The following is a 15,261-nucleotide window of genomic DNA, read 5'->3' as shown; positions in this document are numbered from 1 at the left end:
TGCAATGATGATAAAATCTTCTTGTTCTCGACATGCAGTTACATTTGACTCTTAAGGAAATAGTGCAGCAGCCCTGGAAACAAGGGTAGTGTCAAGTGCTGTCTCTCACTGGAAGGCCTGTGGCCTCCTCCATCAATGACTCAGACAAGATCACACCAGTACTGTACAAAATGGTGTTCCCTCTTGGATCTGCACTGCTCCTAACAGAGACTACCAAGACATGTGCTCGTTTCATGGCCACATCATACCAGTGTCTCAGAATTATCTGATGTCTAGTTAGATGTCTTTGGGCTTTCTTTTCCCTTGTTATTGCTAACTGATGAACTCCCAGTCCAGCACAGCAGCTGTCATTAGTCTGTCAGCATAGAGCTATTATTTTTCTGGTTTTCCAATCCTTGAAGTTATCTGTGTCTTCCAGGACAATGTTCAATCTTCCGTTGTGTTGACACTACCTCACAATTTTGTCTTATGGGCAGAATCAAATTTAACTGGCAAGAGTTTACTATTTTATTTCAGTAAGACTGATCCCTTTGACACTTTGTTGAAATCCTTCGAGGCTGCTAGTTCTTCTTCCTAGATTATAATTTATTTATCTGTTAGAGAGTTGCTTTACTGCATCTTTCATTAATATTCATCTCTATAAACTTACTTGACAGTCTCCTAAGGGTGTCACTTTGCTGAACCAAATACCTGTCAAGTTTCCCTTAGTCAGAAAAATCAGTTTGGCATGCTCTGCCATCTTTTTCTTTTCTTTTTTTTTTTTTTTTTTCTTTTTTTAAATTTTATTTGAAGTCTTTCTTTAGAAGTATGTTCAAAAGCCTTGCATTCAGTCATGGTTTGACTAACAAGCCTCTACTTGCATCTGTTTTCTTGCCATTTTATTGAGTGTGGGCGCTGCACTCGCTGTTCCACAGAAGGTACCATGCTGGTGCCTTCACGCTGTGTTTCTGCACCCACTCCATGGAGTGGAGCTGCTGACTGCATATTTGTGTATATCCATGATACTTTTAGGAGATTCTGCACAGTGTTTATATTTTTTTTTTTTTGAGGGTAGCGATTTATTTCCTCACTGCCTCCTTTCACATCTCCTGCCCTGGTTAGGAAAGAGTGATGATGATACAGTAAGGTTTGTTGCACCTGAGGGCAGTTGGTGCAAGAACTTTTGTCTGTGAAAGCTTGGTGGCCAAAATACTTTGCTCTGAGAAAACCAATGGAAACCATCATGTCAAATAGCAAGCTTCAGGGCTGATGACTCAGGTTTTCCCCTGCTCTGGTCTGGAGGACAAGAAGCTGCCCATGACAGCCATGAGGAAGCAGTAATGCATGTTCCTGTGACCCAGCACTTTCTCCTTTGATGTTATCAGTAAATTGCACCCTGAAATCCAGCCTGCGATTTCAGACCAGGGTCCTTCCTCCGTGCCTGCTTTACTGCTTCCCTGGCCACTGACTGGTTTTTGTTTTCAGGTCTTTTTGGTTTTCTACTGGTTCAATTCCTATTCCTCTTCCAGCTCTCCTAAACATGCAGGCATGTTCCCTTGGGTGAGTTCATTTGTTTGTTCACATCTCACATAAACCTTCATTTTCTTCAGCAGTGGTTGATGTGGTTCATGTGAACTTTGGATCACATGAATCCTTGTAGATTTTCTTGCCACTAACCTGTGCCCCTGCACTCACATGTGGTATCTGTATGTGAGTGTAAAGGAGTACATGCAGTTTTAGGCATCTGAATTTAAATTGTGCCAGTTTATGCTGAGGTATATGTCTAATTCTAGACAGCACTGGGCACAAATAAGAATTCTTTAATGTGGAATATGTAATTATCAATTGAGAAATCTGCACCCTCTCAAATGGCTTGTCAACACTTCATGTCTCAAAATGTGCAGTATCCAGCAAGCTGCAGTGTTAACCTTTGCTGGGCCATGCTGAACATGTGAAAAACCAGTGTTTTTTTGTGTTTGCACAGGATCTTTGTTTGCAGTGATTAATGGTCCACTAACAGTGTCCAGTGCAAGTTCAGTGCAATGTACAAAGTGTCTTTGATGCCAGACATTCTACAGTGCTGTGCAGAAACTAAAGCTAATAGTCATAAGCCTGAGAGGACTGGAATGTTTTCAATTTACTTTTAAACAAATGACTTTATTGTGCCATTCTCACATGGGAGTAAATTCCACAGCCTCAGTGCCACATTAGACAAAACTTTTTTACCTGCTGGTTTCTGTTTATACTTGGAGAAAAGAAATTAACCTCAGTTAGGAGTTGAGGGGAATAGGACAGCACTATTAAACTTGGTGGGAATTTTGGCAGGGGCTTTGCTGCAAGCAGAGTGGGATACAGGAGTACAGGATGTAGCTGAAGGATGATTTGTGGTGCAGAGTGAAGTTCAGGAGTTCTTTGTGGCCAAAAATCAAACTCGTGAAGGGCATCTGTAGGACAAGCATTAAAACTGGCTTTGCCACTTCTGAAGCGTAAGGAAGTGGTTGTTGTAGTCTGAGTAAATGCCAGTGGATACTGGGAAGAAGACTCCTAGTGATTGTGGTTGGAGATGGATTGGGCCCAGTTCCTGAAAGGAGCAATTCTCAAGTAAGTAATGGGTGCCTGTATCCATACAGGAATGACAGCTCTTGACTTCAAGGAGAGAAGGCATCCCTGAACTCACCACATTGGTCTTACAGTAGTAAAGATTTTCAGACTAAGACAGGGAAGTTTTGAGAGAATGAGACTTCGTGGTTTAATACCATGGATTTGTAAAAATTTAAAATATGTGCAAAATGCCTAAGTAGGAACATGGATTCATTCAGCATTGCTCCAAGTGGGAGACCCTGTCATGCTAATAAGTGCATTGTGATCTTCTGGTAGATATAATGCACAGTCCATTCCAGGGACTCCTTTTGATCAAAACCTGAGTGTGCTTTAATTACTAACAGAACCAAGAACACTGGATTTTTTTTTTTTTAACTGCTCACTTAGCCTTTTTTTATACTAAACCTTTTTTTTACAAGGCTTTTGTTTTGTACTTATTACATGGTTTTATGGCTTTATAAATCCATAAGCAATCAAGGAAAGGATTTGAGTTTTGTTTTGACTAGTTTTTGGTTTTACCTTGGCCATCTACAGTTCATTAGTATTTTACGTTACATGTCACTGCATGGAAATCCAAATGGAAAAAAATTATTACAAGTTTAAGTGATGCCCAGGTAAATGCAATTGCAAAAACTGGAAAAAGAAATCCCCTCACTTGAAAACAGCTCTAAAGCCTTTTGTTTTCCTCTGATATTTCTAACTCCCGTCTAGTCTTTTCCAATATAGCGGCTCGTCTCTGCGCAGTGGCTTCCCATAAAACCTTACCTTACCTCAGTTACAAAATTAACAATGTAAATGGTGCAAATAATTTTGCAGTGTCCTCAGAGCCCTAAAGCCTTTGCTGCCACTGGTTTGACCTCTAGAGAAAGATGTACCTAAAGGTAATGTACGCTGTAAAGAACGACAGGGAGAAGGGTCTGTTTCCACTCTGACTTGTAAAGCAGGGAAATTCTGTCTGCTTGGTTTCTTCTCAATTTATAGCTTTTTTCCTGTTTGAAATAAAAAGGTATATGTTGATCATGGCTGAAAAGAAACCAGTATGTATGTAGCAGGTGAGAGTTTTTTTACACAGCCAGATGCTGCCATGAGTCAAGCCTGAGATCAGGAGTGATACTCAGCAGTGCTGGAAAGCTTGTGGGGGCAAAGGCAGGGCCAGTCCTTCCCAGGTGATGCCTGTACATGGTTTATTTCCGTGAGCAGAACAATGATTTTGTTACAAATCTGGGTTTTCTAAATAGTTGAAGGTGTGTTTCAGGAGTTGTTGTGGAGCTTCTCTCCCTGTGGTGGAGAACAAACTGTGTAGGAGAGGACAGGATCACTTTTGTTTAAACCAAGCTGAATGTTCCTCTCCATCCTGTCCCAGCAGCAGGTGCCCAGCTGCCCTCTTCAGATGGAAACATGACTGTGATGAGGGAATATCACCAGGACCTGAGGCTGGATTAGCTTTCCAGACTGGGCAGGGTAAGGAGCAATAAGATGCTTTTGCCTAAGACTCCTCAAACTCTCTGTAATGCACTCACTTCCTGCCCATCTGGAAAGGCCTCTCACTTGCAAAATGTCTTGGGAAAAGAGAGGAGGAGGGAACAGGCTGAGAATGAAGCATCTCATCCCCTTTGTCTCCCAAATGCCTGTCTGCAGCAGGCATATAACCTGTGCTTAAAGGTGGCTCCCTGGGGGGCCCGAGTTTGGCAGCAGAAGGTGTCTCAAATTAAGTACTTGAATGTTGCCACGCAGGTCTTAATAATCCGTGAATGGATTAATATTAATATGGTCACAAGGCTATAAATTCAGGGATTTTGACCTCAAAGTCTTTGAGTGTGTTTAAAAATAGCTCACCCATCCTCATTTTATCACTTCATATACTCTGACACAATTTTGGAACCTGCTCCATCCCATCTAGCAGGGGAACACTATAATTAAGAATCAGTTTTGAAAGGCTGTTCTCTCTTGGCTTAAGGCAGAATAAGGCTTTATGTATTTTGCAGGACATTATAAACAATTCATCGGCTAAAATTAGCAGTAAAAAGGGAGCCCCAGCTCTTTCCTGCCCTGTGGTTTGTACCACAAAGACTTAGTGTTTTTAAATCATGACAGAGCTCTCTAAAAACCTTGAAAGCATATTATGTATGTGTCACTTTGGCTCAGTTAGGAATAGTCTCACCTCCAAGCCAGAAGGCCATGGGTTCAAATTCCATGCCCGCCCTTGGATTTAGCTGTCTCACAGTAATTTTAGTGCAGAAAACATTTTTGAATAGAACCATAGGGGAAGAAGAGGGAAACTCTTGTGTCTGTAACTGCACTGTGAGACATTCAGTCATTGGGACAGTAGGTTAAGCCACGGCTCCTCCTGCCCAGCTTTGCTCAGCAGGCATACACCCTGGAATGGGAGACAGGGGAGCCCTAATGGTGTGGCAGTTTTTTGTCTTCTTGACAGAAGCAGTTTCAGTCCTTGGGAGTGTGTGTGGGAGCTACTGCTCCCTGCCTGAAAGACCTTTGTGTTGTCCTCGTGCTGCCACGAGGACGGGGATTCCTTGGCTGTACATTGTTACGCAAGAGCTGCAAAATGAGAGATGTCAGATGAGTCTTGACTTCACCTTTTGCTGCTTATCAGTAACAGGAGGAGGGGGAAAAATCAATCCTTTTGAACTGAGAATGCCATAGGTCATTTAAAAAGTTAAATTGCAGAAATCACCAACTGAAGGGCGAGGTTAGGGTTGTTTGTGGCAGCAGTAAAGCCAAGTGATCTTAACTGCAGAGGTAAACTCCATGTGGTGTCTGCTTGGACCTCAGGTGAGAGTCCTAATCACTAATGCCCTTTTTAGCTTGCTCACAGAGGGGAGGTTGGAGTGACTTAAACTTTCTAGTTTCATTGTGGTTTGTGCCAACAAGAATGTGGTCTTATAACATGAAGTGTTTATGTTTGTTGCTTACAGATGTGTATTAACTTACCAGAATCTCATTGTCTCTTAAAATTTATTTTAGGGAGTGAAAAAAAATCTTTCATTTTCTACTGGTTTTATAGAATAAGTAGAAGGGGTTTGGCATATTTATACAAAATGGAAGCCATGTCATAAATGTTGTGTGCTCACAACTCATTTCTTACCCTGAAAATAATTTGCCCAATAATTTTTAATTTCTGTTCTTGTGGCATGAATCCAAAATGCTTCTGGATGGATGATTTTCTTTTGTTTAGATATATTTGTTACACTTCAGTAAAGTGCTTGGTGTTTTCAGACTCCTCCTCTGATCTGTTTTGAGGCTATTTTGCTACAGAAATGTTGCAGATCACTTCTTGCTTGCAAAGTTAAAGGGGATCTTAGATGGGGAGTATGGAAGTGGTGATCATTGATCGGTGGGGTAGGAGTTCCTGCCAGAATTTGTAGACCGCTGTGACTCTGCCTGACAAAGGGCTAATGGAAAACCCATAATGTGTATGAGAGCTTTGAATCTTAGGACCTGAATTATCAAATGAATGTTTTGATGAGAACTTTGGCTGAGATATGTTTTGCATATGACTAACATCTGGGAAAGGCAGATTTAACAACATAAGATGCTGGTGGTTCTTGTATGTCCACTTGCTAAATTAAATTACATACGTTCCTGTTACGAATTTTTTTTCAGATAAGCAATTACTGTGGGTGCTACAGAAAGTATGAGAACTGGGGCAAGAGATGGGGGGATAATCCCTTTTGTCCTGGCAGGACTGTTGGCTCATTTAGTCACATCTGCGATGTGGGGTAGGGTGGTCCCTGCAAGGCTTGAGTTAGTAATAGTCTGTCAAAATTCGGGGTAAAAGGCGGGCTAGGGAGGTGTCCACAAGACAGATTTCTGTGCTAGGATGGGGTCCATGCTGGGAGAAGAAGATTGAGAATCCTTCCCATGGAACCTGGGTGAGCAGTGCTGACTGAATGGGAGGCAAAGGAACGGAAATGGTGCCGCTCCGGAGCACAGTGATCCAACTGTGTGAAATCAGTGTGGGTGCTATTAAAATGCCATCTTCCTCTCCCTTCCCCTTTCCTTCCTCCCTCCCTCCCCCTCTGCTGTCAGCCTGGCCGAGGAAAAGTCAAATAACGTAGGACTGTGTTCCTTGGCATCACAACTGCAATTTGCCTTTAGGGGCTTCAAACTTGAGAATGGGAGGTTTAAAATCTTGCTGATTTGTGCTATTCCAGCAAGCACATGTGTGAGGTGAAAGAACAATGCCAGTTCGAAAGAGAAATCACAAGTGAGAAATCAGTGCTGCTAAATCAGGTGTTGCAGAGGCCAGTGGAAAAATCAGACGCTAAGAAGAGTAGGAAATTACTTTGTTTAGAGCTGGGAAGGTTAACGAGGATGAAGTAGAAAGTGTTCTCTGTGTATTCCACCCCTAAGGATTTGAGCAAAGTTAGAGGGATTTATTTACTGATTATCCAGACTATACAACTGGCAATAAGATTAAGTGAGGAATTTTGGAACATGCTGACATTTCTTATTTGCATCATTTACTATGGAGATCATTTGTCGGTCCTGCACTGAGTTTGTGGTGAACGAGGGCTTAGTCTGGCCCAGCAGAGACAGATCTGGTACTTCTCATGGCTCGAGGGATGTGGGGGTGAAAACAGTTTAATGTCCTCTTTTGCATCTCAGAGAGGAAACATCAAGTTTGTCTAGGTGCTTATCAGAGGGGAATTTCAGAATATTTTCCTAGACACCATTAATTACAGAAAAGAGTGGAGTTGGAGGAGACACATTGCATTAGATCAAGTAAAAATAAAAGACAAGGCTGTAATTTATAGAGCCCGTGCCCTGGATGCTGTACAGAGCTCCCCCAGTGCAAGGCCCCTCCGAGCCTGTCCCTCCTGGCGTGCGCAGGGATCTGCACACTGCCCTCCTCCTCCTCCTCCCCTAGTCACAGTTATTGCAACCAGGCTGGTGGGTGCTGAGAAGTTACCATCTCAGCTGGAAGAAATGAAAGGGGACCATGGAATAGGAGTTCAGTACAGAATCTAGGAAAAACAGAATTGTGAGTTTTATTCATTATTCTGGGTGCCTACTTCTAAAATGATCACATTTGAGGAGAAACATGCAATTCTTATGTCATGCACACAGACACATTAAGTCATAAACTATACTTACTTAAACTATACTAACATGTAATCTTGGGAAATGTGTTTCACCCAACCACTGTCCATGCACTGAGCACTAAGTTACCCCACTTTTATCTTGTAAAATAAGACAATTCCTTGTTCCTAAAGGAATCCTTAAGCTGAGTCTTGTGTGCTGTTTCTGGGATAAGGAAAATTTTTTAGCTACCCTCTCTTGCATAGTTGCTGCCAAGTAAAAATCCTCAGTAGTGATCAGTATGACCTTCATCCCTTCTAAGAATGGTTTTGGTAAGGAGGTAAATAACAGAGATAAGAGGCAAGGTGTTATTTTAGTCTTTGTGATGACTCTAAATATTTCTCTGGTCAGCATCATGGATGACTAATTTTCTTGCTTTCTGTTTTCAGCTTCTTTTGTAGAAGCTCCCAGATTTGTATTTTTTTTTCGTTCTTAGGGGACTGCATACCACAGCCAGTAGCTTTAATCCTGTAATCCTCAGATGTCCGGCTGATGCCTCCACCCATTGATTACCTCCCTTCACAGCAAATGATCCTATTCCCCTCACAGTTAATGTCCACTGCTGGATCAGGCTGCTGTCTCTGGAAATGTGTTTAATGCACTTGGTAACAAATACACAATAAATGTCAGCCTGAACATCATCGGGGCTAATCATTGCACTTCGAGTCTTCATCATCATGACTTGAATTCCAGAGTAACTCACTACTGTTTGCGACTTCCCAATATCCACTGACCTCCTTCTACACTGAAATAAGAGCAAATATCGTGCCAATAGTATCTCACATCCTAGATTTTTTTTTTCTAATGTGCTTTTATAAATATGGGGCACTTCATGTGTTGTTATGACAAGGAAATTCTTTGAAAAGTTTGCAAATTCCAGAGTAGTATTTGTTTTATAAACAAAGGTGCTGTTTTCCTTATGCCAGCCTCTTTCTGCTTTTGCTTGTCCAGCAGTCTGTTCTGAAAGGCATGAAGCAGCTGTTGGCCCCAAATCAAAACTTGCAGCACAGGGAGGGTTATGTAAAAGTCCTTTGTGTGAGAGATGAACATGGCAGCAAATGGTGAAACTGGAATGCAGATTCTTTCAGGGGAGAGGGCTATTCACAGTAAGGTTTTATTTTTTTTACTTGATTTTTGCATAGAATAAAAAATACAGGACATTGTAATTTTTTTTTTTTTTCATTTTCAGAAATCCCTTTTCCTGTTGCAGTGTTATGGGCTCATAATTTCACGCTGCTTTGCACCCAGTATCACCCACTGGATGGATGGGCTGTAAGAGGCTGCTTAGTTCTTTCCCTCAAGGCAGGATCTCTGTACCTAGGCCATTTCTGAGGGCTGTCGGTCTGATCTTTGGGGGAGATTTGCAACTTTTCTAGTCCATCCATTTCTGTGCTTCACTGTTCTTACCATATAACACTTTCCAAATATTTATTTGGCATCTTTTTGTATCTGCAAAGACACTCCTCTCTACCCTTCCACAAGTGATTTCTTTTGAACTCATCAGTCCTAATTATCTTAACTTTTCCTTTCAGGTAAAATTTTACAGAACCCTGAATGTAATTTTCAGTGGTTTCCTCTGAACGCTCTCAAAACGTGCCATAAATTTCTGGTAGTGTGATAATCAGCACTGGATGCACAATTCTTGTACTGATTTCATAATAGCAAGACACTGTTGACTAATATTCTGTTTATATTGCACAGTGGATACAGTTCCTTTTCTGCTGAACTGCTCCTTAAGTGGCTGTATGTTTGTAACTGATTTATTCCTGCCCAAGTCAAATATTTTCTGTTCATAATGAATTCATCTAGATTTTTAAGCTGTTTCTCTAGGTCATTGTGAACTCCTGTCATGTAACTTGTTCCCATTCTCTTCCAGTTTCTTCTTATCTGTGAGTATAATAAGCACAGGCTATAACCCACCATCCTGAGCTTTAAAGCTTTAATAAGCATGTTATAAAACACAGCCCATATGAAAGTCCCCTCTCATAAAGTTTTCCAGCTTGACAGCTTTTCTATGGAAATGAGTATCCAACCAGTAACTGCAGGGAGAGCACACTTCCATTAATGAAAATGTCACATGAGATTGCGTCAGAAAGCTTTACTGAGGTCTGAAATATGTGATATCTCATGTTAATACCTTACCCGTAAGATCTGAACCCCTGCTCTAAAATGAGATTGGATTGATTTGACGTGATTAGTTGTCAACCTGTTAAAAACTGTAAGATGAAAGTAACTCCAGATTGTTCGAGTTCTGGTAATACATCATTCCTTTCAGTCTCATAGTTTCAAATCAGCTTCTTGATTGAAGAAGGCAGGAAGAGAGCCTGACATAGATTCTCAATGTTTGGGATGGCTAAAGCCATGTAAGTACTTGGGGAGCAGTATGGGGATTCAGCAGGAGGATTTAGCTAATGGTCTGTACTATGCAATGTCTGTAACCACAGAGAAGAATCTGAGTAGATGATTGTTTAAGCTAATCCAGAGAGTTAAATACTTGGGAATCAAATTGAGCCTAGGGTGTATCATTCTTCTCAGGGGTTATGAAGTGAGAGAGATCGTGTGTGTGGGGGAAAGCTGGATCATAACCTCTGCTCAGAGGAGTTCAATGCTGCTAATGAAAGCCTAACAGCTGAAAGGGGCTGCCTGTGGGTGGCTCAGTAAAGGGAACAGCAATACAAAGTCAGAAGATGCTGAAAGCATGGAAGAGAGTGGCAAAGTCACCCTCTGTGAGGGAAAAGGACAACTTCCAAGCTACCCGGGAAGTGTTCTTTCTCTGCTGCTTGCTTTGTTGTAAATACACAAAAGTAATGTATTGTCATTTACTTGTGGTTCCTTCCAATAAGAAAACCTCACTGTGTGAAGCCATCATGTGGTTTCAGCAGTCCTCTGGCAAAAGGCACGCTATGTACAGCTGAGAGAATCTTAGCTAAATTATATATACAGCAGCATCAAACTGCAGTGGAGAGAGAGTCAATGTAAAGATTTAGGAAAAAGCAGGGGGGTTTAAGACAACTGCAGTGTGCTGAGTGTTCGTGCATTAAAGAAAATATTTCTTGGACAGGAATAGATGAAATAGATTCTATATTCGGCAGCTGTGAATTAAAACATAAATAAAATCTGGAGGGAACAATAAATTTTCAGGTGGTGGTTGTTGTTATGAACTTGCATCTGTAAATGAAAGATCTGAAAGCAGCTCTTAAATGAGCAATTTTTTACTGAAGCCATGGACGTATTCCTTAGTGTACAGAGAATTGCTTTGCTGCTGCTCTGGCTTTTACCCTGGAGTCACTCACCTTCCAGTCTGCTTCCTCTTGGTCATTCCTAGTAGAATGCCTTTTTGATTACAGAAAATTGCTTGATACACTTCTCTAATGAAAACGCTAGACAAATGCTCCTTCTTGGAACTGACATCAGGAATGTTATACAAGACATTCTTAAATATGCTGGCAGCTGCCCTGAATGTAATGAAATCATGGAAATTAGAAGTATTGCACTCTCTGTGTGGCCAGCTCAGGACTGTTTTCACTATGTTACCCAGCTTTGCTGTGAATTTTAAAAGGAATCACTTTTCATTACGTTTTCTTGGGACGTTCTTCAACACGCTTATAATTTCTACAGTCAGGAAAATTATCCTGATATTCTAAGATGCTGCTCCTTTGTTTGGAAATGCACATAATTCCTCCTGCCCACATCCGTTTGCACTGCACTAAATCATTCCTGTTGCAGCAGAGAGTTTACAGTCTTCAGAAGATCGAAAACTTTTCCAGTAGAAATGCATGTGTAGGGTGAAATCCTATTTCCACTGCAGCCAGCAGTAAAATTCCCACAAACTTAAGTGGTTTGGATTTCACATGCAGTTTTTAGTCTGCTCTTGTATGACACGTTAGTTAATCCTTAGCACGTTCTTAGTGCAGAAGGTGTGTAAATGCAGGAAAGCAGCCGAGTAGCAGTGGTGTGTACTTGGGGTTTCAGTCCTTTCCATGCAGGGAGCACAGAGCAGATCTGAAAGACAGGTGAGACCCACAGCAGTGTGCGAGGAATGGATATTATTTTCAGTCTTCTGAAGTGCAGAGAGCAGAAGGGAAGGACCTTCTCTCTGTGGGGGTGTGTACATAAATGGAAGCACCGTCCTGGCTCCCGGGTTACCTTCCCTTGGTCTGTGGTGTTTTCACCTGTTGCTTCTCTGTAGCTTTGGATATTCTGAACTTGGGTTTTCCAAGATGAATTAATTTTATTCACCTGTTTTTTAGTGCTCCAGCTTCTTCTGTAGTTTCTTTGTTGGAGGCTTATAAAGGTCCCTAAAGTAATTGCAGTTGTGTTCGTTTGAAGTGATAATATTCCATTCCTGTCAACAATTAATAGCAGTGTTAAGCAAGAGCCAACTGACTGAAAACTTAGCCCAGATTCATATGCTGTCACTTAACACTTGCTGTTGGAATTAGCAAGTTCTGGCTGGAGGATGAGGAACACTGAAAGGACTGGGGCTGCCCTGGCTGTTGGGAAAGGAGGCACAGAAACCTGTTTCCACTTCTTCATTCTCCTTTCCTGCTCAGCTTGACTATTCTGTTCAGCTGCAGGCAGAGAGATGTGGGACGTCGCTGATGGGTTCTGGTGTGGGTTTATCCCTTGCAGCAGACTCGCAGGAGCCTTTTGGGAATGCAGAGGGACAGGGTCTTGGGCTGAGGGGTGGCTTGCACTGAACCTGGAGTCACTGTGGTGCTTGGTGAGAAAACAGCTGTTGTCAAAGAATGGCCTGGAGGTGGAATAGGGCGTCTCTATCCCTTGTGATGCCCGGCTTTACTAAGCAACCTCATTTATGGATGCTGCCGTTGGCACAATGCAGGGGCAGCTCACCAAAGAAAGCCTGTAGGTGTACTGCAGGGCACAGAAATCTGTTGGAAGCAGATTTCCATCTGCTTGATGCGATGCAAACAAGATGGTTTCTGGCATGAAAAGCCTTCAGTTGAGACATCAAATCATTAGGAATACTATGGCCAGAAACTTTCATAATAAATTACTGTAAACTCGTGGAAGATTGATCTTTTTTGATTTCAGAGAAAATAAATCAACAGTATGAAGTCAGTTCTGTTACAGTTTCAAACAAGAGGCTATTACCCTTTGCCTTAAAGATCAGAGACAAATTACTATTTTTACTTTTCATTCTCTTGATGAGGATAATGATAAACATCTGTCACTTTGCTGCTTAGCCAGCTACAAATCTTACTGCAATCTGTAATTTAAACAGTGAAAAAAAAAAAAAACAAAAGAAGAAAGATACATGAAAAAACTGCACTTTATATAGTGAAGAAGAAAGAGAATAGAAGTCAAATTCAGGGGAACTGGGAAGGGGCCATTTTTGGTTTGCTTGGCTAAAATCTGCAGATATATGACAGATGTATGATTTTCCATTTATTTGATATGTCACAGGGAAACTTAACATTAGTTACTCTTCAGACACAGAGGCTGAGGAAGATACTCAGTCTGCACTTTGTGACTTTTTGACATATGCAGTTTATTAACAAAATTATTAAGGTTTATTAGGTATGTGTCTACTGGTATTACAGCATAGAAAACCCTATTTTCATCAAGAGTTCTTTCAGTGTCCTCCACAGTCCCAAGATTTTTAGGAAGCATTGCTAATTATTTTTAAAGATTAGCTGTTCTTTCAGTAGTTCACTTCTTTTGCCATCACTTGGTTTTGTTTCTAAATGGTACAAAACTCTAACTTAACAAAGCACAAGCATCCCATTTCATTTAGACTGGACTGACCAAGATGTAGTTTAAAAGAAGTAGATACGAACTGCTAAATGAGCAGAAACTGGCCCTGCATTAGGAGATGAAACCAGAAATCCCTTTTTGGCTTAGTAAGAAGGCATTTCATGCAAGGAGAAGCCTCTTTGGTGATGTTTGCATATCTAGCTCTAGTGGCCTTTCACTGATGGGTGAGGTACTCATTTCAGCTCCTCCAGGATTCTCTAAAGCACCAGAGATATGCAGATTTTAGCTGAACACTCCGCTGTAAATGGAGCTGTGCTGGTAGGGCTTTGGCTGATACATAACTAGTTGTCCTTATTGGGTTCTTCAGTTTTGCAAGTACTTTCTCTTTCTTCATGTTCAAAGCTGGGTTGGATGGGGCACTGAGCAACCTGGGCTAGTGGAAGGGGGTGCCTGCAGGAATCTGCCCGTGGCAGGAACGAGGTGAGCTTTAAGATCCCTTCCAACCCCAGCCCTTCTGGGATTCTATGATTTTTATGCTTCCAGGTATCCACAGAACAGGTTTAGATTTTATAGTTCAAGGTACCAAGGCTCTGGCGGTCGTTTTCAGGGAGAAGTATTATATGTCAGAGTTTGGGGAACATTGTTCTTTGTACTTTCTGGGTAGAAATTCCTTTCTTTTGGCATCTTTGAACCTCAGAAAGCAGTTTGCTTTTCACCAAAAGGCTACTATTATTTTTTTAGGTTTTCTTATATTTATACAGGCCAGACTGGAGCAAAGTATAGGCTTTTTAGCTTCTAGTTAAAGTTCCTGGTATTTTCTTTAATTAGCTCAGCTGTTTACATACAAAGAAGTGTTTTTCTGTCCAGTGAAAAAGAGACCTCTAATATATAATCCAGCAAATGTTGTGCTGAGCCTTGAGCACTGGAACCACTGATGCTTTTGCTGTTATCCTTCATAAATCCTTTGTTTATATAGGTGCTATTCTCACCCAACAGGTTTGAGGCTGAACTATGGAATTTGTCAGAAACAAGTCAGCCTTAAGTAACACAGGTGGATTTTACCCATAGGAGGGTACAATTCAAAATCCAGACTTGGGGTGCTGCTTTCTTGCATGGGTCAAGTGACTGAATCTGAACGGTAAAAGATTTGTTAGTAAGTTTTGCAGTACGTGATCTGAGGTGATAATTTTTTAGTGTGTCATTTACCACCACAAGTCTTTGTTTGAACACTTCCTTTAATATTTGTTTGGAAATATATAATGTACTTTGTGCAAAAGGTCTCATATGGCATTAACTTTAAAGGTCCTAATTTCATGATGCTGAACATTAATGTTAAAGTCCAGTACTTTATATTTTAACCTCTGGGTAGTCTTTGTATGAGTTACATTGCTGGATTACTACAGTTTAAGTCAAGGGTTTTTTTCCCCCAGTATATTTCCAGTTTACTGCAATCTGAAAGACTTGACTTTTCTTTTTATTTTTCTTTTGTGTAGACTGAAAATGAGGAGAATGGCCAAGCAGACAATTTTTCAATGGACCCCCAGCTGGAGAGACAGGTGGAGACAATTCGAAACCTTGTGGACTCCTACATGTCTATTATCAACAAATGTATCCGAGATTTGATACCGAAAACAATCATGCATCTTATGATCAATAACGTAAGTAGCAGCCAGGGTTCTAAATTATTTCAACATGTCTGTCAAATCCCTTACTCTCAAGCACACCTCTTGGATGCAGCAGCAGCAACAGCGTGTACCGAAGAGAACACACTCCCATAAATGTCACACTCTTAGACAAAATATTCCAGTATTCCATAGTACTGGGAAGTTCTGCAGCCTTCTCAAAGGCTGGCACACTGCCTTT

The 15,261-nt window shown here is 41.2% G+C and overlaps 1 protein-coding gene across 11 annotated transcripts in view; it reads left to right on the top strand.

Moving 5' to 3' along the window:
* DNM3 (dynamin 3) overlaps positions 1-15,261 on the top strand; it is a 170,264-nt gene that overhangs the window by 130,502 nt on the left and 24,501 nt on the right. For all 11 annotated transcript variants that reach the window (XR_004358574.1, XM_032696593.1, XM_032696591.1 and 8 more), the window contains one exon: positions 14,892-15,056. Coding sequence is in view for 10 of the 11 variants with exons in the window: in XM_032696593.1 (XP_032552484.1) it covers positions 14,892-15,056 (165 nt within the window). In the remaining variant the exon portion in view is untranslated. The remainder of the gene's footprint in view (positions 1-14,891; positions 15,057-15,261) is intronic.

This window comes from Chiroxiphia lanceolata, chromosome 9, assembly GCF_009829145.1.
Source record: "Chiroxiphia lanceolata isolate bChiLan1 chromosome 9, bChiLan1.pri, whole genome shotgun sequence".
Lineage (NCBI taxonomy): Eukaryota > Metazoa > Chordata > Aves > Passeriformes > Pipridae > Chiroxiphia > Chiroxiphia lanceolata.
The sequence above is the reverse complement of the archived record's forward strand: the minus strand, read 5'-3'. Positions and strand labels throughout refer to the sequence as shown.